This window comes from Saccostrea cucullata, unplaced genomic scaffold (genome assembly GCF_032062105.1).
Source record: "Saccostrea cucullata isolate Sc308-1 unplaced genomic scaffold, CSIRO_AGI_Scuc_v1 ctg385, whole genome shotgun sequence".
Classification (NCBI taxonomy): domain Eukaryota; kingdom Metazoa; phylum Mollusca; class Bivalvia; order Ostreida; family Ostreidae; genus Saccostrea; species Saccostrea cuccullata.
Genome location: NW_026922796.1, coordinates 67,729 through 94,942, shown reverse-complemented (window position 1 = coordinate 94,942; position 27,214 = coordinate 67,729). Strand labels below are relative to the sequence as shown.

Genomic DNA, 27,214 nt, shown 5'->3' with positions numbered 1-27,214 from the left:
CACATGAGTTTCATTTTTCCTGGCCCAGTGGTTCTTGAGAAAAAGATTTTTTAAAATGGCATTAATTTTTCTCAAATTCATAATTCTCTCCCCTTGGAAAAGGGCGTGGCCCTTCATTTGAACAAACTTGAATCCCCTTTACCCAAGGATACTTTGTAGCAAGTTTGGTTGAAATTGGAGCAGTGGTTCTTGAGAAGAAGATGAAAATGTGAAAAGTTTACGACGACAACGACAACGACGACAGACAACGGACAAATTTGATCAGAAAAGCTCACTTGAGCCTTCGGCTCAGGTGAGCTAAAAATACCATATGCCTTACCCGGATTTGACTATATACTGCAAAAGGGGGACAACCAGTCTATTGGTTTAGCCACCCCCCCAAATTCAAATTAGCCCCCCCCCCTTCAATTTGCTTCCGACGCCTATGAAAGTAAAGTTTTCACCCCACACCATCCCCGATTCTACAATGTACATGTAAGTGCATGATGTTAAAATTGGCAATTAATTAGAAAAAATAATACTTATAATAATACCGGTAACAGTTTTCAGTAAATTAAAATATATCATGTAATACATAATACTGTTATATTATTACGTGCGTGTACAACACATTTTTACTGAAAACATTCACTGAAAATATTCGGTAAAGTTGCTACATGTAGGTATGCAAATTCCTTTGATCGTTATTTTTATAGTATTAATACATATCTTTTTTATTTTCTGAAAAAAAATACAGTTTTTGATATGTATTCCAACTCCTGTAATTGAACTGCCATATCATAGACAATAAAACCTCTTTTTCTATAATGCTAAAATTCGGTTCTATAACACTCTATAGGTATCTGTTTTTAACAATAATCAAATAATTTCAAGTTTTAGGGTTCCATTGAGTTTTAAATTTTGTTCTCTTAAAATACGGACATTATTCAACTAATATACAAGAACGTCAGTTAAATTCGCTCTTTCTCTCTCGAAAATAAAATGTTCGGTGTCTCGTTCTATTTCGACAGACTTTCCACCCATACCACATGGCTATCTATTACTTTATTTCATTAGAAGTATTTTATAAATTTCAAGTTGCACGATCGCATGTTTATCATATTTTCTTTGTTGTACGATCGCATATAGAGTCGTTGCCGATCGCCAAAACGTTTGGCATGTGTTCACTTCAAACCGTTATTTCGACGCTTTCTATTTGATGAAGAACTTCAAATTGGATTTAAAATTTATGATTTACCTGTTTACATGCAAATGTGCCTTTTGGACTGTCGGGTATACGTAATAAGGTAAGAAATACCACTTTAACGAGCTTTATGTGTCACGTTAGGGCAGTCATGTTCAAGGAAAACTTAACTTTAACATAATATATGGTGATTTTTAATGCGTAGGGGATTTTTATGGTGTTGAACATATCTAGTAGCATTTAAAAAGTCAGAAATGTTGAAGGAAAATTGCGAGGAAATAGGACAAAATAATGTTTTATTTAACCTCATCTTCCTCATGTAGTTGAGTTTAGCTATCCGCGTTGCCGATCGCATCCGCGTTGCCGATCGCGCGTTGACAGGGGTGATTCAGTTCAACCCTAAATTAAAATGTATATGCCCAACATATCTGTTGGCATGCCTAAGAAAAGTTAAATTTCTTGCTTATTTATATTTCCAAAGGATAAAGAGTAACTAGGTGAACTGTGAGCACTGAGCTCACTTTAATGATACCACATGCCTCCTACAGTATAAGTAGAATTTTTAGCGAGGATTTAAGTTTGGTATTATTACCAAGGGTGACAAGATCGCTAAAAGTGAATATCGCTAAAAAATCAATTGCACTTTATTTGTAAAAGTTTCTTGAGTGAGCTTTTTAAAATCACTAAAATTACATCTCTCTAATATAAAATACCAATTGTTAAGGACAAATCACTAAATTTGCGTCTCGCTAAAAATTCCACTTATACGGTATATGATTATAATGACAAAGTCCATATTTTGCTCTTGGAGATCCGAAATAAGTGTCAGATCAAAAAGTAAAATCAAAATGAGGTTACGTGTACAATATTGGCATGATGTAATAAAGAATCTATGAAAGCATCATAAAATCTATTCAGTGGAATGGAGGAATTGCAGATAAAGATGGATATACCCTTCAATATTAGAAAGAATGGCAGTATCCATGTAATGCTAAGGGAGCCCAAATTATGTGCCAGATCAAAAAAATAAAATAGAAGGTGTATTTTGGCACTATTTAAAAAAGATTCTGTGAAAACCTCATAAAATTCTGAGAATACTCATTAAATTTTATTCATGCAGTGGTAGAAGAGGAGTTGTGGATAAGAAATGGGTACCCCAAAGCATATCAGACGGACGGACGGACGTACAGCTAGACGGATGGATGGACAAATGTCCAATCATTATACACCCCTTCCCCCTGCTTTTTAAGCTGGGGTATATTAAATTATGTTTACAATGAAGAAAACAATGAAGAATGAATTTATAATAGTGCTTAAAATAGGAATTCGGAACTAGTAAAATTCCGATATCTTCCAGTGTTTTAAATATTTATTTTAGACAAGTTTTTAATATTTGTTAGAGTACATATCAAACTTACTTTTGATACCTGGAATGTTGTTATATCCCCTGCTTGAAAAGCAGGAGGGTATATAGTAATTGGTATGTCCATCTAGCTGTCTGTCCGTCCATCTGCCTGTTATGCTTTGGGGTACCCATCTCTTATCCGCATCTCCTCTTATACCACTGATTAAAATTTAATGAAACTTTCACAGAATCTTTACTACATATTGCCATTGTGCACCTCCTATTTTACTTTTTGATCTGACATATATTTTGGGTTTCCAGGCCACAGCAAAACATGGACTTTGCCACTATAACCATATGGGGGGGGGGGGGGTATCATTTAGTGAGCTCATTGCTCACAATACCTTTGGTATTGGTGTCTCTAAAGACGTTTTTCTGCAGACTTGCATGTCACGGTGATTCAGATTTGTTGCATTGTAAAAGTATGTCGACTCTTTCAAGTACGATAACGAAACCGAACTGACGGCAAAAAATCAAAACTTAGCATAATGCAAACCTCATAAATAAGCCTTCTTGGCATAGGTATCAATTTATTTTTACACCTTTGAATGTATTCATTATCAGCTCTTAAATGATTTAAGCTATGAATTATTCGGAACTGGTCAAAATTCGGAACTGGCTAAACGACTGTAAGACCAAACCAACAACATTAAGAATAAATAATCACAGGTGCTATCATTAATGTTAGCTCATGAGTCTAGAAAAGACCAGTATCAAAATTATGATGTAAGGCTCTTAAAAATATGATTACTACCAAAATAAGAATTTTTACTATGATTAATTAAGCTTTGCTTGCTATTATAACTTTTATCAACATAATCACAGGGAAAGAGAACAACAGAGGACCTGTATGGGATGACTCTGATGATTGTTGGAGACTTCTCATTGATCCACCTAGCACTTCTTTGATGAGTAACTTGTCTGCTACAGTAAAATCATTCCTTCACAGTAACCCACTTGAGGAAATTCTGAAGAACAGAAGAATATCATCAGTAGAACTTACTCTAGAGCAGCATATTCCTTGTAAGTACTCAATTAAGAAATATCTGAATGATTTGAATACCATTTCCGTGGATACTCACACATAGAAATATACATGGAGAAATGTGTGTCACAATGAGGCTACAGAGATGTTAGTAAAAATAAAAAGATACACTGTCAGGTTCTTACGTGCTAGGGAAGGGCTATATAGTTTATATAGTGAAAATGCATTATTTCTTCGAAAATCTTCTTCTTTGCTCCTGGGTATTTAATAAACAAACCAAATACCTAGTTATGTTGAATATATAAGGCTGCCTCTTCCAAAATTGTGAATTTCATGGCCCTAGGGTCAGGGGTTCTGGTGTTAGGGTTGGGCTGAAAATTTGGAAAAAAGCACCATTGCTTATCATAATTATAAACTAAGCATATTTACTCTATTTACTTAATACCCAGAGGTAGATCAGAATAACAAAGAGAAAAATGCACTTCCACTTTATCATGTTTATAACCAGTTGTGCACCCCAAAGGAACCACTGACCCTGGGGCCATATATTTAAAAATTTTAGAAATTTTATCATAAATTTTATTTCGTCATAAATGGTTGATTAATACCAAAGAGCAGATTTCAAAGCATTAATTTATTTTCAGACTATGTACCCCCCCCCCTCGATACCCCTGACCCAGGGGGCAGGAAATTAACCATTTTGCTAGATGCACCTTACTTCATCATAAATATATAAACTTGGATCATTAGCATAATACCCAGGAGCAAAGAAAAGGATTTTCAAAGAATAAATGTATTTTCAATATATAATCAAAAGAGCCCCGGGTCTCCCCCCCCACCCCCCCCCCCTTTACACCAAATGGCAAATCCTCTGAAACAAGGGTCAAGAAATTCACAAATTTGAATGAGGCATTATAACTATATACTGATTTAGTTTATTTAATACCCAGGAGCAGAGAATACAATTTTGAAAGAATTAATGCATTTTCACAATGTAATCAATAGTCACTCAGTCACCGCCCGCCCTAACACCAGAACCCCTGACCCAGGGGCCATAAAATTCACAATTTTGGAAGGGGCACTCCTGTTCAGCATAACTATGTACTTAGTTTATTTAATACCCAGGAGCAGAGAAGAAGATTTTCAAAGATTTAATGCATTTTCACTATATAATCAATAGAGCCCCGCCATAGCACCAGAACCCCTGACCCTGGGGCCATAAAATTCACAATTTTGGAAGAGGCACTCTTTCTCATCATAACTATGTACTTAATTAGTTTATTTAAAACCCAGGAGCAGAGAAGAAGATTTTCAAAGATTTAATGCATTTTAAACTATATAATCAATAGAGCCCCGCCTTAGCACCAGAACCCCTGACCCTGGGGCCATCAAATTCACAATTTTGGCACTCCTGCTCATCAATACTATGTGCTTAGTTTATTTAATTCCCAGAAGCAGAGAAGAAGATTTTGAAAGAATAAATGCATTTTCACTACATAATCAATAGAGCCCCACCCTAACACCAGAACCCCTGACCCTGGGGCCTTGAATTTCACAATTTTGGTAGAGGACTTAATGCTGATTACAGTCATACCAACAGTTTGACTGCTTGATGTCCAGGAGTAAAGAAGAAGATTTTTAAACATTTCATTTATTTTAGTGGTTTTGGCCCCACCCCTCAGGCCCAAGGGGGGCGGGGAGCATAAAAGTCACAATTTTGGTTCCCCTTCACCCATAGATGCTGTATACCAAATTTGGTTGAAATTGGTTCAGTGGTTTCAGAGAAGAAGCTGAAAATGTTTAAATGTTAACACATGATGGACGATGCACGATGACGGATGTAAACAGATAGCAATAGGTCACCTGAGTGACTCAGGTGAAATTCTTTAAAAACATTTTCTCTGCTCCTGGGTATTAAACAAACTAACTAAGTGCATAATTATGTTGAATAAGAGTGCCTCTTCCAAAATTGTGAATTTCATGGACTCAGGTTCAGGCACATTAATACTTTAAAAACCTCCTCCTCTGCTCCTGAGTATTAAACCAATGAACGAATGTACAGAGTTATGATGAGAAAGGATACCTCTGACAGATTTGGGAATTTCAGGGCCCCTTGGTCAGGGGTTTTGGTGTTAGGATGTGGCTCTATAGTGAAAATGCATGAATTTGCTTCGAAAACCTTTTCCTTTGCTCCTGGGTATTATGCCAATGTTCTAAGTACATATTAATGATGATGAAAGGTGCTTCTTCCAAAATGGTTAATTTCGGGGCCCCTGGGTCAGGGTACTTAGGGTTGGGGTGGGGGTTACACTGTCTGAAAATAAATCAATGCTTTGAAATCTGCTTTTTGATATTAATCAACCATTTATGATAAAATAAAATTTATGATAAAATTTCCAGAATTTTGAAATATGTGCCCCCAGGGTCAGTGGTTCCAGTGGGGTGGGTCACACAACTGGCTATAAAGTGGAAATGCATTTTCTCTTTGTTAATCTGATCTACCTCTGGGTGTTAAGTAACCAAAGTCAGCAAGCTAAGTGTATAGTTATGATAAGCAATAGTGCCTCTTTCAAAATTTTGAATTTCATGGCCTTTGATTTAAAACATGAACCAATTCAATGTGGAAAGTTGTTACATGATACTCAGGTGACCTAAAAGGCCCGTGGGCCTATTGTTAATGCAAGATACAGACAAGACAGTCAATCAAAATTACTTGATTATGAAAATAAGCTTCGACTTACATTGCTTAGGCCACACCAATTAGTAACATAGTTCTTCGGATTTTCAAAAATAAAAAGTGAGGCAAGCGAGCGAAAATATTTTACAAATATTACTTTTCATTTCAAGTTTCAAAATTATGAGGCGAGCGAATATAATTAATATTAGTGGCAAAAATTTCTAAGTTCTTCTCTTTTTTCATTATTTTTTCTGGACGAGAATACATTTTCGATGCCCTCATAAGATGCGAAAACGTGTCTTTCTTTTGTTTCTCGTAACATTGCAATTTTGACATACAGTACAGGCAACGCGGATCCCGTATTTCCCGCGCCCCGTCGCGGTATAATCACAACGCAGTATTTGGCCAGGTGAGACATGTAAACCGCGTTCCCTCAGCGGGAATTTCATCACCTACCTGTCCCCGCCGCGGTTAAATCCTTGATCGATTACTGACAATTAGTATCGTAAACAAACGGGAGTTATCTCCCCGAATTGTAATTTGCGAATTTTCCCCGTAACAAAAAAATAATGACACTGTATGGTTCTTAAAAGAAGTATTTTCATTTATTTTGCTATGGTGAATAGAAAATAAACTAAGAAAAAATATATTTATTTTTGTTTCTAAAATTATATATCAATTTTTGAATTAGAATTAAAAAGTTTATTCAGTTGGTTAATTTTTTGCGTTATTGAGAGTCTAACAAGAAACAAAATTAGATACTAGAAAGATTAGGTTTTTTTTTTTATTTATTCACATTATATGCGAACTTTAATACTGCTGAACTCAGACAGCGTGAGTTTCGATAAACGATTTTCATGCAGCATTCATTTGAAAAAAAAAAAAAAAAAAAAGGTACAATTAATCTTTGAAAAAAATGTAAATCCTCATATTGTTTATATTCTTTTCCCAAATTTAGAACACTTAATTTAATTAATTTCGCTTTATTGTATAAATGTGCAGGCATTTTTCTTAAAGTGTCAAATAACGGGAAACATTCGATGGCGAGAGTTTGCAGTTACATATCATGTAGTGGTCACGTGAACTTGAATTTTCTTTATGCAGGATATCAAGAAAAAAATCTTTTCTTCTTTTTTTCTCATTGTTTGTGTTCTTTTCCCAAATTTAGAACACTTTTTAAAAATTTATTTCGCTTTATTATATAGTTGTGCAGGCATTTTTCTCAAAGTATCAAATTACCGGAAAGCATGAATTTTAGTTCGATGGCGATAGTTCACTTTGCAGAACAAACTTTACATGTGAACTTTATATGATATCAAGAAAAAATATCGCTTCTTCACCTTCATATTTACATGTGTTTCATTTGTAAACAATATGTCTTTCTTTTTAATTTTAATATTTCTCCATTTTCACGTGCAGTAAAATAAGATAGGATGTGCAGGTACGGTGATAAACTTCACAGAACAAATTAAATTAAAGAAGGGGGATGTATTACACTTAAGTTTTTAATAATATTCAATGAATATAATAATCAAATACTTTCGATTTCTTCGACAATTTCTGTTTCTTTGTGTATTAAGTATTAGCCGCGATCATTTCCTGTGTATAGGGATTAGCAGTCCCAGCACAGGAAACGGCATGCCCTGAGGGTTTCACACCTGTCCTAGAGTACCTTGAATAACTCTCTCTCTGAATGTGCACGTCGTTGTCTAGCATTTCAACATAGCATTTGATTCAATGTTTCATTATTTCATCGATATCATTTTCAAATGAGATAACCGCTTTGAAATTTTAGTCAATATATTGTTGCTTTTTTAACTGAGTGTAAAAAAAAACCAACAAAACTTTTAAAACAAATTAATAATTAAAGTATTTGAAATTAATTAAATCAAATAATGATTCATTACTATTTTATTTACGTGTCTGTTTATACCTGTACCAATTAGTAGATTACGAGAGAGAGAGAGAGAGAGAGAGAGAGAGAGAGAGAGAGAGAGGGGGGGCATTATCAACTTGAGGCACGTGCAAGACCGTTTTTCCTCGTTTTGATCAGTATAAATATTATTGATTTCTCAAGTCTATGGAATGAAACTAAACTAAACATGATATAATTTTAATGAAATTGCTAATGGATCAGACTTTTTAAAGTTCCATAATAATCATTGCCGTGAACAGTCTAGACAAACTCCAAAAACGGCGTGAACTCCAAAAAAGAAGTCTTTGGCTCCGTCATGCATTGCGGCAAAATGGCTTCCGATGTAAACAAACGATGGATTGTCGTTCACTTTCTCCACAAATACGACTGAATAATGGCTGTATTTAGTAAACTGTGACTGGATTTCAATTTTTGTTGAATAAATAATTGTACCCATTAAATTATTTAGTGGTTATTGACCTATTTATCACTCTGTACTCTTGCAAAATAGTGATTTGGGATATACGTACGACACCGGGATTCAATAAAGTCGGTAAGAATAAATTTTCTAACTTGTCCCCTTGATTTAAATTTTATGCCATAATTCCTATTGTAAAGATGCTTAAATTTTACTTCTAAGACACTTGTAAATATCGGTTTTTTTAATGAAAAACCGCACAATTTTGGCGGCGGAGCAGAGATATTAACAGGTTCGATTTGAGAAGACTTTTTTACCGTAATTTTAAAAGAATGATTTTTTTTAAGTTCTTAAACTCATAGATTATAATTCTAAAAATGTTTTCATGATTATATCTATTCATATGTGAAAACATTAGGTATATATATAGCGATGGTGATAACTAACGCTCTCAATATTCAGATGTCATACAGAATTCTATGACGAAATAATATTACAAATAGGTAAAAATTCGGTCAATGTTTAACAGTTACAACATATATATTACATGTTCAATTTTACATATTTTCCCCTTTTATTATATATTTAATTCCCAAACGTTTATTTTTCTTTGTATTTGATCTAACTTGAAACGTGAACTTTCTTCAAAAAAGCCTCGGAGGAAATGTGGAAACTGATTGGATTCTAATGTAACTGTCACCTGATCGACTCTTATTTATGATTAAAACCATCAATTCAGTACTTTTTTAATTATTGGTAAGATGTATTTACAATGCAGTTGCTCATTGCTGATCTAAACATCCTGAAATTCATTCGTACACGATAGACATGAAAGACAGAGGAAATTCGAACTGAAAATTCGCTAGCGTTCCTTACTTACAAAAAAAACTTCTAAAATCAGTAAAAGTAGTTCTAAAATGACTAACTTAGTCACTACAAACAAATTATCAACCACAGAGATGTTTTCATAAGATTACGACTGTTTAATTTGTATTTTGTATCCTACTTGTACGATTTCTGGCTGAACCTCAAAGTTGGTCAACTTTGACTTGAAATTAAAAACTATTTGCACATGAAATCAAAATTCTAACAAATACGTTCTCTAAAACCATTTATTATTAATCATTTCTGAGAGAGAGAGAGAGAGAGAGAGAGAGAGAGATTTTTTGCAAAAACACTTTTTATAAGAGCCCACTTTTCACGATTTTTCACCGTTTTTTATATAACTGCGCATGCGTTGGACTCGTTTTTTGGAGTCTTTTCTGGACTGAAATTCTCACTTCCGTTAACGCCGTTTATGGAGTTCGTCTAGACTGGTGAACAGATACATGTACATGTAGATCTTGCTGTCGCTGATTTATCAGCTTATCCATTTGTGGATTTTGTCGAATCACACGTAATATGCGAGTTTAAGGAAAACACAGGAACAGTTATAGCTAATCACCCAATATTTAACTAAAGTAACAGCTTGATATGATTGTTTCCAAGACATTTATTAATCTTATTCATAATTGTACGTCAGTGTTTCTTCAGGATGCAAGATTACGTAATGTGAAGGTATTGCAGGTATAGACCAGTTACACAGACACCTGAAAACTTGAAGCATGACAATTTGCTGCTTAAAATAATTTTAATAATTTCTGTGCTGTGTGTTCAAATTATTTTAGGGCCCGTAATAAACGGCTGATAGAAGATTCAGCCTTTCCGATCGGCGATACGTGCAATTTGTTCAACATTTTCATAGGACTTTAATAATTTCCGAAAAGAGCAGAAAATAGAACCACAGTAAAATATTAGCTATGAAATTATTGATATTCTGAATAGCATGACTTTATAACCCCCCCCCCCCCCCTCGCCTTTGTATAAAAGGCATTTTTTTAAAATGAAACCGATGGCTGTGATAGAACCTCGCAGATAAATAAACACATATAGCTACATGTAACTGCAACTGAACAAGCTAATCGTGAACACTGGATGACGGTGCATATAAAAAAAGCTATATGGCATTCTTTAAATTCTAAAATTAATTCTACTTATTTAATTTATTTATTAAATTGCAATTTGAAGATCATTTGTGGCGAGATAACTGATTTTATAAATAAATATGATTTCATAAACATATTCGATAAATTTTACTACATGTACTATATTTCACCCAATATGACTCTGAATAACAGACGCGTTTGAGAATTAATTAATTTTGAGTGACTATTGGTATATAATTTTTATCAAAGAATTTGATAAAAACTTAAAAATGATTTAAAAAAAAAAAATCCATCTAATGGTATTCATAATATTAATGTGGTTGTAGTCTTAAATGGCTACCCCCCCCTTTTTCGACACGTTTAAAAATCGACAAGTCATTACAGGTAACAACATCTAAGCTGAAGAATAACGGTAGCTGGCTCCGCCGCAGTGTAAACACGGTCTCAGGTAGCACCGCGATCAAAACCCGCGACGGTGTAATGCGGAAAGGATTAATACACCACGGAGGGGACGCGGTCTAATACGGGATCCGCGTTGCCTGTACTGTAGTTTCATTTCTACAAATTTTCTGTTTAATTCTTTGCAAATTGTTAAGGTCATGTCAGGTTTTGAAATCAAAACTGCATATAGCTTTTTGAATTTTCTTTCATTTTAATTGAACAAATATCATCAATATTTACTTAATCTTGTGTGTACTGTATTTTTCATATGTTGATAATGTTCCCTTTATTGTTTCGTAAAACAAAGCTTCAAACGTCTCCTCTGATTCCATTTCTATTAATTGCTGTGTATGGAACTACTTTATACCAAATGTTTTTAACAAGAGTACACAGGGGTGTGCAATTGAAAAAAAAAATCAAGTACTTTCCCTGGGCTAGTGGCAGCTTTCAAGTTACTAGCCCCAAGTAAAAAGTTACTAGCCCAAAAAGAGGGGCAAAAATTAAAATAAATATTGATGTTGAGGAAAAATTATTATTGCTGAAAAAGTCAGGGTATTGAGGTCATTCTTTTTAAAATTTTAAGTTCTCACTATCAATATTAATCATGCATAAATTGTTATGAAAAAAAAATTAAAATTAATTTAAATAGATTTATTATCTTCCCTTTTTCTGATCATTGCACTAGCTCATTTAGGATGAAATCAAATTCATTTTGTTTTCTTCTTAAATCATTAAATACACTGGAAGTATATTTTATGTGAGTCACAAAACACTTATCTTTCAGTTGATTAGGTGATCGTAAATAATTTAATGAGATATCTGCATGTATTTACCATAAATGGAGGAATAGAGGAAATTCGGATTAGGAAAATTGAGAGTTTTTGGTAGTAAATAAGTCAGATGATATAGAAAAGCAAAACATAAGATTATGGAGATTTATTGACAGTAGCAGCATGTTGTCGGGAAATTTTCAACTGGTTGGGAATTTTATAACAAAAAAATGAGTGAAAATACCGATTGTGCGTGTCATGTATTGCATGTGTAGTTATATTTTTTACTAGCCTGACGGACTATCTCCTTGCAGAAAACAACTAGCCCAACCCCCCAAAAAATGGTAGCCCCAGGCGTCGGGAGATGCTAATTGCTCACCCCTGGTACATACGAACAGTTACACAGGCATCTTTCAAAACTTCACAGACTGCTACAAAGTACAAACAAACTAACTAAGTCCCACGCTTCTGTCCTACAAATTTCCAAGTCTTTTATGCGTTCTGTGTAAAAAGTCAAGAAAAAAAATTGTATTCAGATATTTTTTGGACGCGCGAGCGGATTTTATTTTTATAATATTATAATTTGGATTTGTTGAAAATAGAAGCGGCGAATCCGATGAACTATACATGTATTAGAAATTGGTATGGCCTTATCTCCCATTAGACTTTGACATCAGAAAGGCCCAGTCACCGTTCAAATTAAGCTGTGCAGTTATATTTACAAACTGTCATGTTATTTTGCAGTTTCATTCTAAGAAATATCATAATCATGGCTTAAACCTTGTTTAATTATTCGGCTTACAATCTTCAAACAGACAGATAATTTTTTTTAAAAAATCATCGCATTTGCAACATGTTTGCATGTTTTTATCAGTCAGTGATCATTTTCATCATTTGACACTTTGATCGAATATTTAATATCAACATAGTTTTGTTTAAAAGAGTCCAGCCAAATGTTAGACATGCTTTTATATTCACAAAATAACTAAAATTAACTTGATAAAATAGAGTACCTTATATACTCGCCTATAAGTCGGTCCGCCTATAAGTCGGTTGTATTTTTAGCTCATCTGAGCCAAAGGCTCAAGTGAGCTTTTCTGATCAAAATTTGTCCGTTGTCTGTCGTTGTCATCGTCATCATTGTTGTCATTGTCGTTAACTTTTCACATTTTCTTCTCAAGAACCACTGGACCAAGTTCAACCAAACTTGCCACATAGTATCCTTAGGTATAGGGGATTCAAGTTTGTTCAAATGAAGGGCCACGCCCTTTTCCAAGGGGAGATAAATATGAATTAGAGAAAAATTAATGGCATTTTTAGCTCACCTGAGCCGAATGCTCAAGTGAGCTTTTCTGATCACATTTTGTCTGTAGTCCGTCTGTCTGTCTGTCTGTAAACTTTTCACATTTTCGACTTCTTCTCAAGAGCCGCTTGGCCAATTTTAACCAAACTTGCCACAAAGCATCCTTGGGTGAAGGGGATTCAAGTTTGTTCAAATGAAGGGCAACGCCCTCATTCAAGGGGAGATAATTGGGAATTGATAAAAATTTGGTGGCATGTTTTAAAAATCTTCTCAAGAACCACAGTGCCAGGAAAGATGAAACTTATGTGGAAGCATCCTCAAGTAGTGTAGATTCAAGTTTTTTCAAATCATGACCCCCGGGGTAAGGATGGGGCCACAATGGGTAATCAAAGTTTTACATAGAATTATATAGGAAAAATTCTTTAAAAATCTTGTTATCAAGAAAAACAAAGCCATAATTGATCATATTTATTTGGAAGCATCCTCAGGTAGTGTAGATTCAAGTTTGTTCAAATCATGACCCCCGGGGGTAGGGCGGGACCACAATGGCCGACCAAAGTTTTACATATAAATATATAGGAAAATTCTTTAAAAATCTTCTTCTCAAGAACCACTGTGCCAGTTTAGATGAAACTTATATGGAAGCATCCTCAGGTAGTGTAGATTCAAGTTTGTTCAAATCATGACCCCGGGGGGTAGGGCAGGGCCACAATGGCCGACCAAAGTTTTACATAGAAATATATAGGAAAATTCTTTAAAAATCTTCTTATCAAGAAAAACAAAGCCATATAATTTATCATATTTATATGGAAGCATCCTCAGGTAGTGTAGATTCAAGTTTGTTCAAATAATGACCCCCGGGGGTAGGGCGGGACCACAATGGCCGAGGAAAATTTTACATAGAAATATATAGGAAAATTCTTTAAAAATCTTCTTCTCAAGAATAACAAAGCCATAATTGATCATATTTATATAGAAGCATCCTGCGGTAGTGTAGATTTAAAGTTTGTTCAAATCATGACCCCTGGGGGTAGGGCGGGGCCAAAATGGCCAACCAAAGTTTTACATAGAAATATATAGGAAAATTCTTTAAAAATCTTCTTCTCAAGAATAGCAAAGCCATGATTGGTCATGGGACTACTTTTGGATTTAAACATTTCAATAATAAACCAATTTCTACTCAGGTGAGCGATGTGGCCCATGGGCCTCTTGTTAAAAAATCTTCTTCTCAAGAACCACTGGGCCAGGAAAGATGAAACTCATGTGGAATCATCCTCAGGTGGTGTAGATTCAAATTTGTTCAAATCATGACCCCCGAGGGTAGGGTGGGGCCAAAATGGCCACTCAAAGTTTTACATAGGAATATATAGGAAAAATCTTTAAAAATCTTCTTCTTCTCAAGAACCATTGAGACAGGAAAGATGAAACTCATGTGGAATAATCCTCAGATAGTGTAGATTCAAGTTTGTTCAAATCATGACCCCTGGGGGTAGGGTGGGGCCAAAATGGCCGATCAAAGATTTACATAGGAATATTTAGGAAAAATCTTTAAAAATCTTCTTCTCAAGAACCACTGGGCCAGGAAAGATGAAACTCATGTGGAATCATCCTCAGGTAGTGTAGATTCAAATTTGTTCAAATCATGACCCCCGGGGGTTGGGTGGGGCCAAAATGGCCGATCAAAGTTTTACATAGGTATATATAGGAAAAATCTTTAAAAATCTTCTTCTCAAGAACCACTGGGCCAGGAAAGATGAAACTCATGTGGAATCATTCTCAGATAGTGTAGATTTAAGTGTGTTTAAATCATAACCCGTGGGTGTAGGGTGGGGCCTAATGGCCACTCAAAGTTTTACATAGGAATATATAGGAAAAATCTTTGAAAATCTTCTTCTCAAGAACCATTGAGACAGGAAAGATGAAACTCATGTGGAATTATCCTCAGGTAGTGTAGATTCAAGTTTGTTCAATCATGACCCCCGGGGTTAGGGTGGGGCCAAAATGGCCGACCAAAGTTTCTCATAGGAATATATAGGGAAACCTTTTAAAATCTTCTTTTCAAGTACTTCAAAGCCATGATTAGTAATATTTATATGGAATTGTCCGCAGGTAGTGTAGATTTCGAGTTCATCCAAATCATGATCCCCGGGGGGGGGGGGTTTAAAATTTAAGCCCCTCCCCCCCCCCCCCCACAACCTTATAAAACTTTCAGTTCTGATCTGATATGTGCTTTTTCCTAGCTGATGTGCTCAGGTGAGTGCTGTGGCCCATGGGCCTCTTGTTTGAGTTTATTTTGGGGGGATTTGCAATTGACCCGCCTATTGCAAATCGTCAGTACAACTTTTTTGCCAGAATCATTTGACATTTTATATCAATGCACTGATATTTATGCCCCCCTTCGAAGAAGGAAGGGCATATTGCTTTGCTGCTGTCCGTCGGTCTGTCGGTCCACTTAGTTTCCGTTCATTTTCTTCACAACTATTGCACATACTGAAATGAAATTTAGTATACAGATTTATCAGATGAATATCTGGGCCAAGTTCTGTTTTGGGTACGATCGTGCCATTTTTTACAGAGTTTTGCCCTTTGGACTTAGAAAAATTCCAATTATAATTTATGCATTTGTCCTTAAGGAGATATGAGTGGACATGTATCCAGTTAAAGATAATTAATGACCTTAGTGTGGGAAGTTGGGCATCTCTGATCATGTGTTATCTATATCTCCTGAGAATTTGATAACAGAAGGAAAGATCTCTCTTCTCTAATTCTCTTAATTGTAATTTATTGCCTGTCAAAACATTTATTTACCAGCCTTTGATGCCCCCCTTCAAAGAAGGGAGGGCATATTGCTTTGCTGCTGTCTGTCGGTCCATTTAAATAAGTAAATTTTTTTTAAAAAAAAAATAAGTCTTTTAAATTTTAAATTTCATAATCCTAAAAAATGTATAAATATAGTTGTATCCTTATTCAAAAAATGTTAAACTAAGTAAAAACTTATTTTTTCATATTCATATACTTTACAGCAATCTGTAACAAATGTTAATGTTTTGAGAGGAATTCAGTTTGTCCCATGGGCATAATTATCAAGCACTGGTCAAGAAGAATTTTGATAGCAGAAATTTGCAGGTCAAATTAGAGAGAAATTAATGAGTTTATTGTCAGGAGCTAATTGGTAGTCTAAAGCAAGAGCATCTCTAGATCTGATCATGCAGCTGTGTTATCTTAATTTATCTCGGGGGAGTTGGGTAAAAAGAAATGGCCTCATAGTTGCTTGTGTTAATTAAGAGTTCTTGTTCAGATAAAGATCTTTCAATTGGTGTAGTGTAATTAAAACAAATTGATGTTTTAGTGTATGATTAAAACTAAATTATTATTGTTTAATATAATTAAAACTAATTATGCCCTCCTTTGAAGGAGGGAGGGCATATTGCTTTGCTGCTGTCTGTCGGTCTGTCGGTCCACTTAGTTTCCGTTCATTTTCTTCACAACCGTTGCACACACAGAAATGAAATTTGGTATACAGGTATATCACATGAATATCTAGATCAAGTTCTGTTTTGGATACGATCGCACCATTTCTGACACAGTTATGCCCCTTGGACTTAGAAAAACTTCAATTATTTGCAGTTTTCGTTCATTTTCTTCGCAACTGTTTAATAAATGAAATTTGATATACAGATATATCACATGAAAATCTAGGTCAAGTTCTGTTTTGGATATGATCACACCATTTTTGACAGAGTTATGCTCCTTAGACTTAGAAAAATTCCTGTTATTTGCAGTTTCTGTTCATTTTCTTTGCAACCGTCGCACATACTGAAATGAAATTAAGCATACAGATATATCATTGATATCTAGGTCAAGTTCTGTTTTGGGTACGATTGCACCATTTTTGACAGAGTTATGCCCCTTGGACTTTGAAAAAATTTCAAATTATTTGCAGTTTCCTTTCATTTTCTTTGCAGAGGTTGCACATACAGAAATGAAATTTGGTACACAAATTTATCAGATAAATATCTTGGTCAAGTTCTGTTTTGTGTATGATCGTGCCATTTTTGACAGAGTTATGCGCTTTGGACTTGTAAAAATTCCAATTTGGGGGGAGGGGGGCATAAGTGTTTTACAAACATCTCTTGTTTTAGCTGTTTTTATTAATATTTTTCGAAATAACGCTGATATTTAGTTTTAAATCATTAAACAAATAATTAATGCACAAAATAAAACCATTATAATAAGTGAATAATTGTACTATATGTGTAATTTTTGAATGCATAAACTATTATACATATATAGGCTTTGTTCTTCAGCAATTGTCTGAAATATATATGGAATGCTACATTTCACTTTACAGAAAACTACCAATATCTTTATGACTCGCCTATAAGTCGGACATAGAGTTTTGGACTAAAATTTAACTCCCAAAATATCGACTTATAGGCGAGTATATACGGTAGATTAACTTAACATTATATGCAATGCTATATTTAGATCACTGGGCCTTTGTGACGTCAAAAAACCACAAATTAAATCAAAAACAATCTATATGTGGGTAAGAAAAGTGACAAGTGTAAATACTTCATACCTTTATTTTTCAGAAGACAAAGGCCAAAAAAATACTTTTCGTAATTCAACATTGATTTTCTTTCATAGATATCTTTAGGTCTAAAAAGTGAAATGACAGGGTTAAGAATCATTTCCGATGGCCTTTAAGTGGAAAAATAGAGGTGCAATGTAAAAGGTTTTAACAAGTGTGTTTGAACAAGATATCTTCTTCTAACAGTTTGTTTTACTCCAATGGAACTCCATGGATCCCTTACAATGTAGAATTTTATTCTTGTTTCATATTCTCATTTTTTTTTTTAGGTATACCCCTTCATCAATTCTAGTCAAACTAAATGAAAACAGATGTCCTTTTAAACTTCCATGATTTTTGTTGTAATTGTAGGTAGCATTGAGGCACAGATGCATCATTTTCTTTGGATGCTGGAAAATGTACAAGAACATTTCATTCAGCATGTCCTTATAGTATTTCCAAATAAGGAAACGCTCAAAAGCTATTCTGAGAATCAGAAGCCTGATGTTAAATTGGGTAAGTGATAAATACATTTGTTTGATAATACTGATAAACTTCATTATCTTGAAGTTGACAGGACCATTGATGCACTTCGATATATCTTGGGGTTGGACATATTGAGGGTTATTACCGTCTTCCTTGGAAGACGGTATTGTATAGTTGAAGTTTTTTACAGTCTTCGGACTATGCACTTCCTCTCTTTTGTGATTGGTAGAAATTGCATGATGAGAAAATTTTCAATTATTTCATTGGTTGAAATGTTGTTCAAGGCAAGGGAGATAACTTTCTGATGATCTGTTTTTCGTACGACTTAACAATTTTGCAAGATTTCCAATCTTAAAAAAATGACAAAACGAACAACAAAATCAGCAGTAATTATTTCTTAATAACATGATATTTTTTATAGCAATAAATAAAAAGGTCTCTTTAATTTCATTATAAATAAAATTTGATAGTTATTGCTTGCAGGCTTTACAATTTGTTATTATTCTTTTCCCCTTTCTTGTTTGAAGAGTGAATGGGAATCAGCCGAGGTTTGCCGAAAGCTCTCGGCCAGTCAAAGTTTACGGAGATGACCGAGCGACAACCGTGGTAGGGCTAATGCCCGTAAAAAGCTAATTTAGAAATACAAAATCAAGAAATTCAAAAGAATTATACGGCATGTTAAGTGTAGATCTGTTTACTGTTTAAAATTGTTGCTATAGACGGTAAGCTTTTTTGAAAAGCTCTACTTGTAATTAAATTGAATTTCAAATAAACTTAGTGTAGTAAATGCTTTAAATGCATAGTTATAGGATAGCATGTCAAATATTTCTGATCACATTTCATTCCTCTGTTGGTCCATCTGTTATCTTTTCAGATTTTCATCTTCTTCTCAAGAACCGCTGAGCAAATTTCAACTAAACTTAACACAAAATATTTTAGGTAAAGGAGCTTTAATGTTATTCAAAACAAGGATAACTAATGCCCTCTTTCAAGGGGAGATAATTAAGAATAAGTGAAAGAATGCTGACAATATTTCAAGTCTTTTCAAAAAACCATTGGGCCAGAATAATTGAAACTAATGTGAAACCTTTAATACATACCAATAGTGTAGATTCAAATTTCAAATCATGACTGGACCACAATAGGGGTCAAATCATCAAATATGAATTTATTGGGAAAATCATTGAAAATGTTCTTCTCCAGAAGAACAATGCTGTGTAAGTCATATTGATAGAAAATATCCATAGGTAGTGAAGATCTAAGTTTGTACAAATCATGACCCCCCTTCAAGACTAGTGTGTTGTGGGGTGACAATGGGGAATCAAATATTTATATAGAAATATCATTAAACAACTTCCTCTCAAGAACAACAAGTCATACTGATTTTGATGGAAGCATCCTCAGGTAGTGTAGATTTAAGTTTGTTGTTTATAACATACCATATAATCCCTATTAACAGCCCTGGGCACTTAGAAAATTGCGAAAAGGGGACGGTTATTTTGGTACCGGTATTCTCTTTAAAATATTAAATATCATATTTTAACTTCAAAAGATCTTTTGAAAAAAAAAAAATTCAAGGAATCACTGAATAAGTCTAACATTACTTTAAATTATTCAGTTTCCACTGAGAAATTGGATAAACATAATAGACAAGTTTCATGTTTACTTTCTTCAAATTTTTTATATGATTCTATATGATTTTAATCACTGTGCAGGGGGCCCTTATTTCCTGACAATTGAAAAAGACCTAAGGGGGTGCTTATAGGGGCAGGGGCGGTTCATAGGGATTATACAGTATTTTATATTGATTAAATTAAAAGGATTGGAAACAAGTTCTGTACAGCTTACTTACTATTAGTTCCTCCCCTTATATACTGTAAAATCACATATTTTGGTGGAGTAAAATTTTTTAGGTTTTAGGAAAAAATCTTGGTTTGGAGGTACTTGATTTTGTGGATGGAGAATGTTTTAATAGTGTTGTATACTGTGAAATCACAAATTTTCATGGGGGGTTAAATTTCGTTGTTTCGAGGTACGACGAGACCCACGAATTCATGTCCACCACAGAATGTAAAATGTTACATAATAATATATAAGTACTCATTAATTCTTGATCCACGAAATCAAATCCCCCACGTACCAAGAGATTTTCCTCAAACCACGAAAATTTGATCCCACGAAAATACGTGATTTTTCAGTATTAAATTTTTACATTTCATCGTTGTCATAAATTCATGGGTCCCTTCTTGCCTCAAAAACAATGAAAATTAAACCCCCATGAAAATTAGTGACTTCACAGTGTTACAATATGCCATGCGAATTAAAGAAAAATAATAAAATTAATACAAGAAAAAAAAAAATAAAAACAATGTAATATAATTTTAATATATCATCTAGAGAATCTACATGTTTCATCAAATAAATAAATTTTTGAACAGCAGCAAAAATACTATTATTTATCTGTAAAGGAAAATAGTATCACCACATAATAATAGATTTGTATCAAAAGAGACCAAGTCAAACACGAACTTAACGATTATAAAGAGTTAACCTAGCATTAGAATAATTTATATATGCAAAAAAGAAATGGTAGTACACATCTTCATTTTATCAACATAAACATAATGGACTATTTACAATGTTTCGTTTATATAGATCATAGTTTTAAGTATACAGTAATGCCATAACTTGGTATGGATGTTATTTGTGTATTGTTTACCAAAAGAAAAGTATGACAGTGAATTACCCATTTTTGTTTTGAGGTTTTATCGGAATGTTGTGATTGGGAATCAAAGTTTTACATATGAATATACATATAAATGATGTTATGATGAGCAAGAGTGCTTATTCCAGAGTAGTGAAAAATCTGTAAACATCTTATCTTCATTTTGTAATATGTACCACTGCAAAGCCATGATTAATCATGATTAACCACAGATAGTGTAATTTTAAGTTTATTCAAATCTAACCCACACACCCATCCCAGCACAAAAAGGCAATGACTAGTCTCACTGATATGGAAGCAGCCTCAGGAAGTGTAAGATTCAATTTTGCAAGAATCATGGGTTAAGTGGGAAACATCTTCAAAATTCTTTTCTAAAGAACAAGTCCATGATTAGTCATATGAAATATGGAAGCATCTTCAGAAAGTTTGGACTCGGTTTTGTTTAAAACATTGACATGGGTGTAGAGTGGAGCAGAACAGGCAATGAAACTTTCATTTTGCTGATGAAAAATGACAGGGCCATATTTAATTAGGTGAGCATTATGGTCCATGGGTCTCTTGTTTCTTGTATTTCAATAAGCAGTGTTATGTTATTACTGGACTTTTACGGAAGCCTTGACTTTTACAGTTGTCTGTTTACTTGGACATTTAAACCTGTATTATATACAAAGGAACAGAATTGATAATATATAAAACCTTTCTAATGGTCATAGGTATGGTGTTTTGGGCACTATCATGTGAAGGCAGGGGGTTGAGGGTAGGGTAGTTGTTTTCTTCATGGACACTTATCTGTGCTTTGAAATGCCCCCTTATTTTGTGTTGAGCTAACATGTGAAGGCTGGGAGTTGAGGGTAGGGTGGTTGTTGTTTTCTTTATGAGCACTCGTCTGTGCTTTTAAATGCCCCATTATTATGTGTTAATTTGAATGTTGAGCTCAATTTTTATATCATAAAACAGCTTCTGTACATTGTCCTAGTGTTAAAGTAAGCCGTCAACTGTAAAAGTCAGCGTTCCTCACAAAAATCCATTAATAATATAAAATATAAGTTTATATAAGATATGAGTTGCAGAGACTAAATGTGATCCAATATTATTAGCCAATGAACAGAAAATTTAAATATTATAGTAAATACATGTACATGTACATGCATATAATACTATTAAACTGTTCTTTGAACATTTCTTTAATATGCACTCATCTTTTATAGGCCCCTTGAAAAGTGGCAGAAGAAAATTTTTAGCTCCCATCATGTATGAAATATCTGGCAATGCTCAAGATGTATCCCAAGCTAAACAGGAGCTTCGTAGTATTTTAACCAAGGTAACAGATTGTAGTTTCAATGAAAAAAAAGGATTTTTCTGAGAGCTGAGTAACTGAGTAAGCTTGTACATATTTGGAGATCGGAAATAATATGGTTTGATATATTTTTAGCTCACCTGAGCCAAAGGCTCAAGTGAGCTTTTCTGATCAAAATTTGTCCATTGTCTGTCGTTGTCATTATCGTCGTTGTTGTCGTCGTCTTTGTTGTTGTAAACTTTTCACATTTTCATCTTCTTCTCAAGAACCACTGGGCCAATTTCAACCAAACTTGCTACAAAGTATCCTTGGATACAGGGGATTCACGTTTGTTCGAATGAAGGGCCACGCTCTTTTCCAAGGGGAGATAATTATGAATTAGAGAAAATTAATGGTATTTTAAAAAAAATCTTCTTCTCAAGAACCACTGGGCCAGGAAAGATGAAATTCATGTGGAATCATCCTCAGGTAGTGTAGATTCAATTTTCTTTAAATCATGACCCCCAGGGGTAGGGTGGGGCCAAAATGGCTGATCAAAGTTTTACATAGGAATATATGGGAAAAATCTTCAAAAATCTTCTTCTTCTCAAGAACCACTGGGCCAGGAAAGATGAAACTCATGTGGAATCATCCTCAGGTAGTGTAGATTTAAGTTTGTTCAAATCATGACCCCCGGGGGTAGGGTGGGGCCAAAATGACTGATCAAAGTTTTACATAGTAATATATGGGAAGAATCTTTAAAAATCTTCTTCTCAAGAACCACTGGGCCAGGAAAGATGAAACTCATGTGGAATCATCCTCTGGTAGTGTAGATTCAAGTTTGTTCAAATCATGACCCCGGGGGGTAGGGTGGGGCCAAAATGGCCGATCAAAGTTTTACATAGGAATATATGGGAAAAATCTTTAAAAATCTTCTTCTTCTCAAGAACCACTGGGCCAGGAAAGATGAAACTCATGTGGAATCATCCACAGGTAGTGTAGATTCAAGTTTGTTAAAATCATGACCCCCGGGGGTAGGGTGGGGCCAAAATGGCCGATCAAAGTTTTACATAGGAATATTTAGGAAAAATCTTTAAAAATCTTCTCAAGAACCACTGGGCCAGGAAAGATGAAACTCATGTGGAATCATCCTCAGGTAGTGTAGATTCTAGTTTGTTCAAATCATGACCCCTGGGGGGTTAAAATTCAAGCCCCCCACCCTCAGTAAACATTCAGTTCTGATCTGTGCTTTTTCCTAGCCAATTGCTCAGGTGAGCGATATGGCCCCTGAGCCTCTTGTTTCTCAAAGTTTCATAAATAGGACATTCAAGCAAAAAATGATATTCATCTTTTATACAATGATCACTACAAAATTCTATTGCTTCTTTCAATTTTCTGATATCTTCCTGTTTCTATGCTTAAGTTATGGGAAGAGAGCCTTATTCTTGTAATATTTTTCTTTAACTAAGAATAAACAGATTTTGTCAAATATGCATGGATTTTTGAAAAATTGTGCTTGTACAAAAAAAAAAACCACTTGATTTTTCAAAAAAAGAAAAGAAACAAAAACAAAAAACATTACAATCTTGAAGGTGGATATCCAACAATCTTTTCTTGTACAAAGATATAAACTGTTTTGTTTAAATAAAATCTTGATTAAACCAAAAATTTCCAAGTCCAATTCTAAACAACTCATCTTTATCATGCCTTGCCCAATTAATTTTAGAATGTAATTTATTTTCTGTATTGTGCAATAGATATTAATTCAAAAGAAGATCTCAATATACAGTTATTTGTATGAAGTGATTTACACCAGTATTTCATAATTCTGATTTTCCTGGATATGATTAATGGATATACAGTATGCAGTAAAAATGTTGGGGAAGGGGATAATTTAGAGATACTTTTTACTAACCTACTGACTGGAGTTTTAGAAAATAATCAAGTAAAATAAAAGTGGCCCAATATGAGTACACAGTGTGTCTAATGTTTAGTTTCTTTTGCAGAATGAAGAAAAGAAGAAAGTAAAAAATTACAAAACGTGTAGTAAGTTCTTACATCAGCCTCTCTTTAATCATTTGTGCTTGTCTTTTTTTACATAGGGGCTCTACAAATATTTTGGTCTTGGAGATCAATTTATTATTGGATTGACTCTATAAATATTTTTTTTTCATTTTTTTAGATTCATTTCTTCGTGAACAAGGTAATTTATATAGTTAATGCTTATAATTCAATTTCAGTGGAAAATGATACTCTTTTCATGTACAAACTCATTATTAAGCTAAGTTAAAAATTCTGCACAAAATTAACATCATGCAGACAGCTGCTTAGAAATCAATTTAAAATATTACACGATTCTCCGGGGCGGAGTTAAAAGCTTGTAGTACACAAGGTGGGTATAATTCTCTTTTAAAAGTTATGAAATAAAGAATTCTCTAATTTTCTTCATTGTCTTCATACTAATTTACAAAATTATCGATTGCGTAAGTTATGAAAATCTGCATGTGCAATTATAAAAGCTATTTTAAGTTAAAGCAGACAGAAATTTGCTTTGTTGTCGGTGACACATTGAGTGCAGTACATTGGAATATTATATAATAAATATTGCATGAATTGAGTGTAACATTGAAAATTTTCACCCCAAGAAAACCATTGTCAACTGAGGTGCAGCCGAGGTTGATTATGGTTTTCCAGGAGTGAAAATTTTCAATGTTACACTTAATTACGTGCAATACTAGTATTTATGATATTAAACTGAATGTTTTACAAATACATGTTACTGTGAACCTTGCACACATACACATAAATTCTGTGCAGTAACTTAACTTTTTTTTCTGAATATCACCTGTCGTCAAGCAATGTAGACTGTTGCTATATTGGAGAGTGTGGCTTGGGGTAGCAGTGTTTTTAACAATGTGCCTTGTTGATTCAGATTCAACAAATTAACATGAAAGTATAATATTAGACTGAGTGTATAACACAGTAGCATTCCATACTTGGTGGAGATACTTTCACACTGAAAGTCATTGTATCGTTTCAACCGTATGGTGAAAAATAGTTTTGGTACTAAAATAGTTTAGGCCTAGTGAAGTAGTATAAATTTATGATAATGTTTACTTTTTGATATGCATTTTAATTTAGAGAAACGTACATTCCCGTTTTGCACACATTTGATAAATATAGGTATAAAACTATAGGTGTGAAATGTGTTTTTATAACAATTACAGTCTGATTTCTGGTTAGGATTTACCTGGGTTTACCTGTATTTTACCTAATATACATCCTGAACAGGAAGAATAAATATTAATTTAATGTATATATTTTTTCTGCAGAAAGTGAATTTATTGAATTTTTATTTAAAGGTACTTGGACACAGATTTGAAGTTAATATTTTCTGTATAATATCATGAATTATATATTTTGATAGAATTTCACATAAAAATTAATTAAAAATCTTATTTCATTTAAAAGTTATTAAAACTTAAAATTTTTTGGTGGTTTTGATTGACATATCCTTGCACCTTCACATATTTTAACTTTTTTCTTAATCCTTTGGAAAAGTGGCAATCTTGTTGTGTATTAATGAGAAATATTAAAACTTAAATCCAGAAAAATAATTTTATTCAAAGTAGAAATGTTAGAAAGCAAAACTCCTTCACAAGTATCATCATTCCGTTGTGTACAGAGTTTAGCAAATCGAGCACACTCATGTTACGTGCACAGTTTTTGTAAACAGGACACAAGGTCTATTATTGTTTGATACCACAACTGCACGGACTGACAATATATTGTGTGTTTGTTTTGCTTTCGATTGACGAACATGTCTACTCTGAATTTTCTGGATTATAGTATTAATATTTTTCATTAATACACAACAAGATTGCCACTTTTCCTAAGGATTAAGAATAAAGTTAAAATTTGTGAAAGTGCAAGGATGTGTCAATCAAATCCAGCAAAAAATTTAAAATTTTAATAACTTTTAAATGAAATAAGATTTTTAATTAACTTTTGTGTGAAATGCTATTAAAATATATAAGTCGTAATATTATAGAGAAAATATTAACTTCAAATCTGTGTCCAAGTACCTTTAATATTTATTATTACATTTAAAAAAAATGACTGCCATTTCTTGAAAAATTAACAAATAATACTTAAAGCTGATAATTCAGAATTGACACCCGATTACTATTCAAGATTAATTATTTAGTGTAAATTTCTATTTTGTTATAAAAGTAAATATTGAAATTATTGAAAACTTGTAATGCACATAATAATTTTTGGTCTTTTGATTTCTAAAAATTTACAATTCTCTCCTATAGGTTCACCTTTCCCTATCTACCAACTTAGGTGTAGACTATACCAATTAACTAATTATGTCACCTGGTCAAATTCCCATTTTGCACACATTTTTCTCTGTCTGAAATTTAAATGTGTGCAAAACGGGAACAAACCATATTTGGTATCTGATAAAATATATGTGATCCGTTTAACTATTAACTATATAGACGATTAAAATGAAATGAAAGAAAAAAGGTATGGTTTCAATACAAATAATGCCCTGGGATTTTCTTAAAAACTAACATGAAGTAAGAGATGGAAACTCTTGCTTTCTGAATCATTGAAATTCCATGTTGAAAAATCATACAAACTATTTTTCTCACATGCATTTATAAATGCTAATTGTGAGGTGATAAACATGTGCATTTTCCCGTATTTTCTTAAAAATGTGCAGAAGACACCAATCTTCAATAGAATTTTCTTTCAGATAATATTGTCCACAGGGATCGCCCACAAAATTTTTTGGAGAGATATATGATTTTTCATTGAATTTTGCACAACATATCGAAAAAGTAAACTGGGCGATGGCTGTGGACAGTATTTTCTGAAGGAAAATTACCCTTGAAATGGGTCATTTTCAGGCTTTTTCTGTTTAAAGTAGAGAAATGCATCAAATTAATGACGTCATATTTCCAGAATGGTACTTCTGTACGCCCTATTCTTTTCTGATCTATCAAGTCATAAACTCGACTTATATTTAAGGTAGTTTCAAACCTTTTTTAAAACAAGATTAC

The 27,214-nt window shown here is 33.6% G+C and overlaps 1 protein-coding gene across 1 annotated transcript in view; it reads left to right on the top strand.

Annotated features, from left to right (window-relative positions):
• The window catches only part of LOC134262489 (uncharacterized), a 118,230-nt gene extending 93,838 nt beyond the window's left edge, over positions 1-24,392 (top strand). The window contains exons 12-16 of the mRNA XM_062744886.1: positions 3,414-3,611; positions 18,028-18,171; positions 22,075-22,187; positions 24,149-24,188; positions 24,325-24,392. Of these exons, the coding sequence (XP_062600870.1) occupies positions 3,414-3,611; positions 18,028-18,171; positions 22,075-22,187; positions 24,149-24,188; positions 24,325-24,362 (533 nt within the window). The 3' untranslated portion in view covers positions 24,363-24,392. The remainder of the gene's footprint in view (positions 1-3,413; positions 3,612-18,027; positions 18,172-22,074; positions 22,188-24,148; positions 24,189-24,324) is intronic.
• The last annotated feature ends 2,822 nt before the right edge of the window (positions 24,393-27,214 follow it).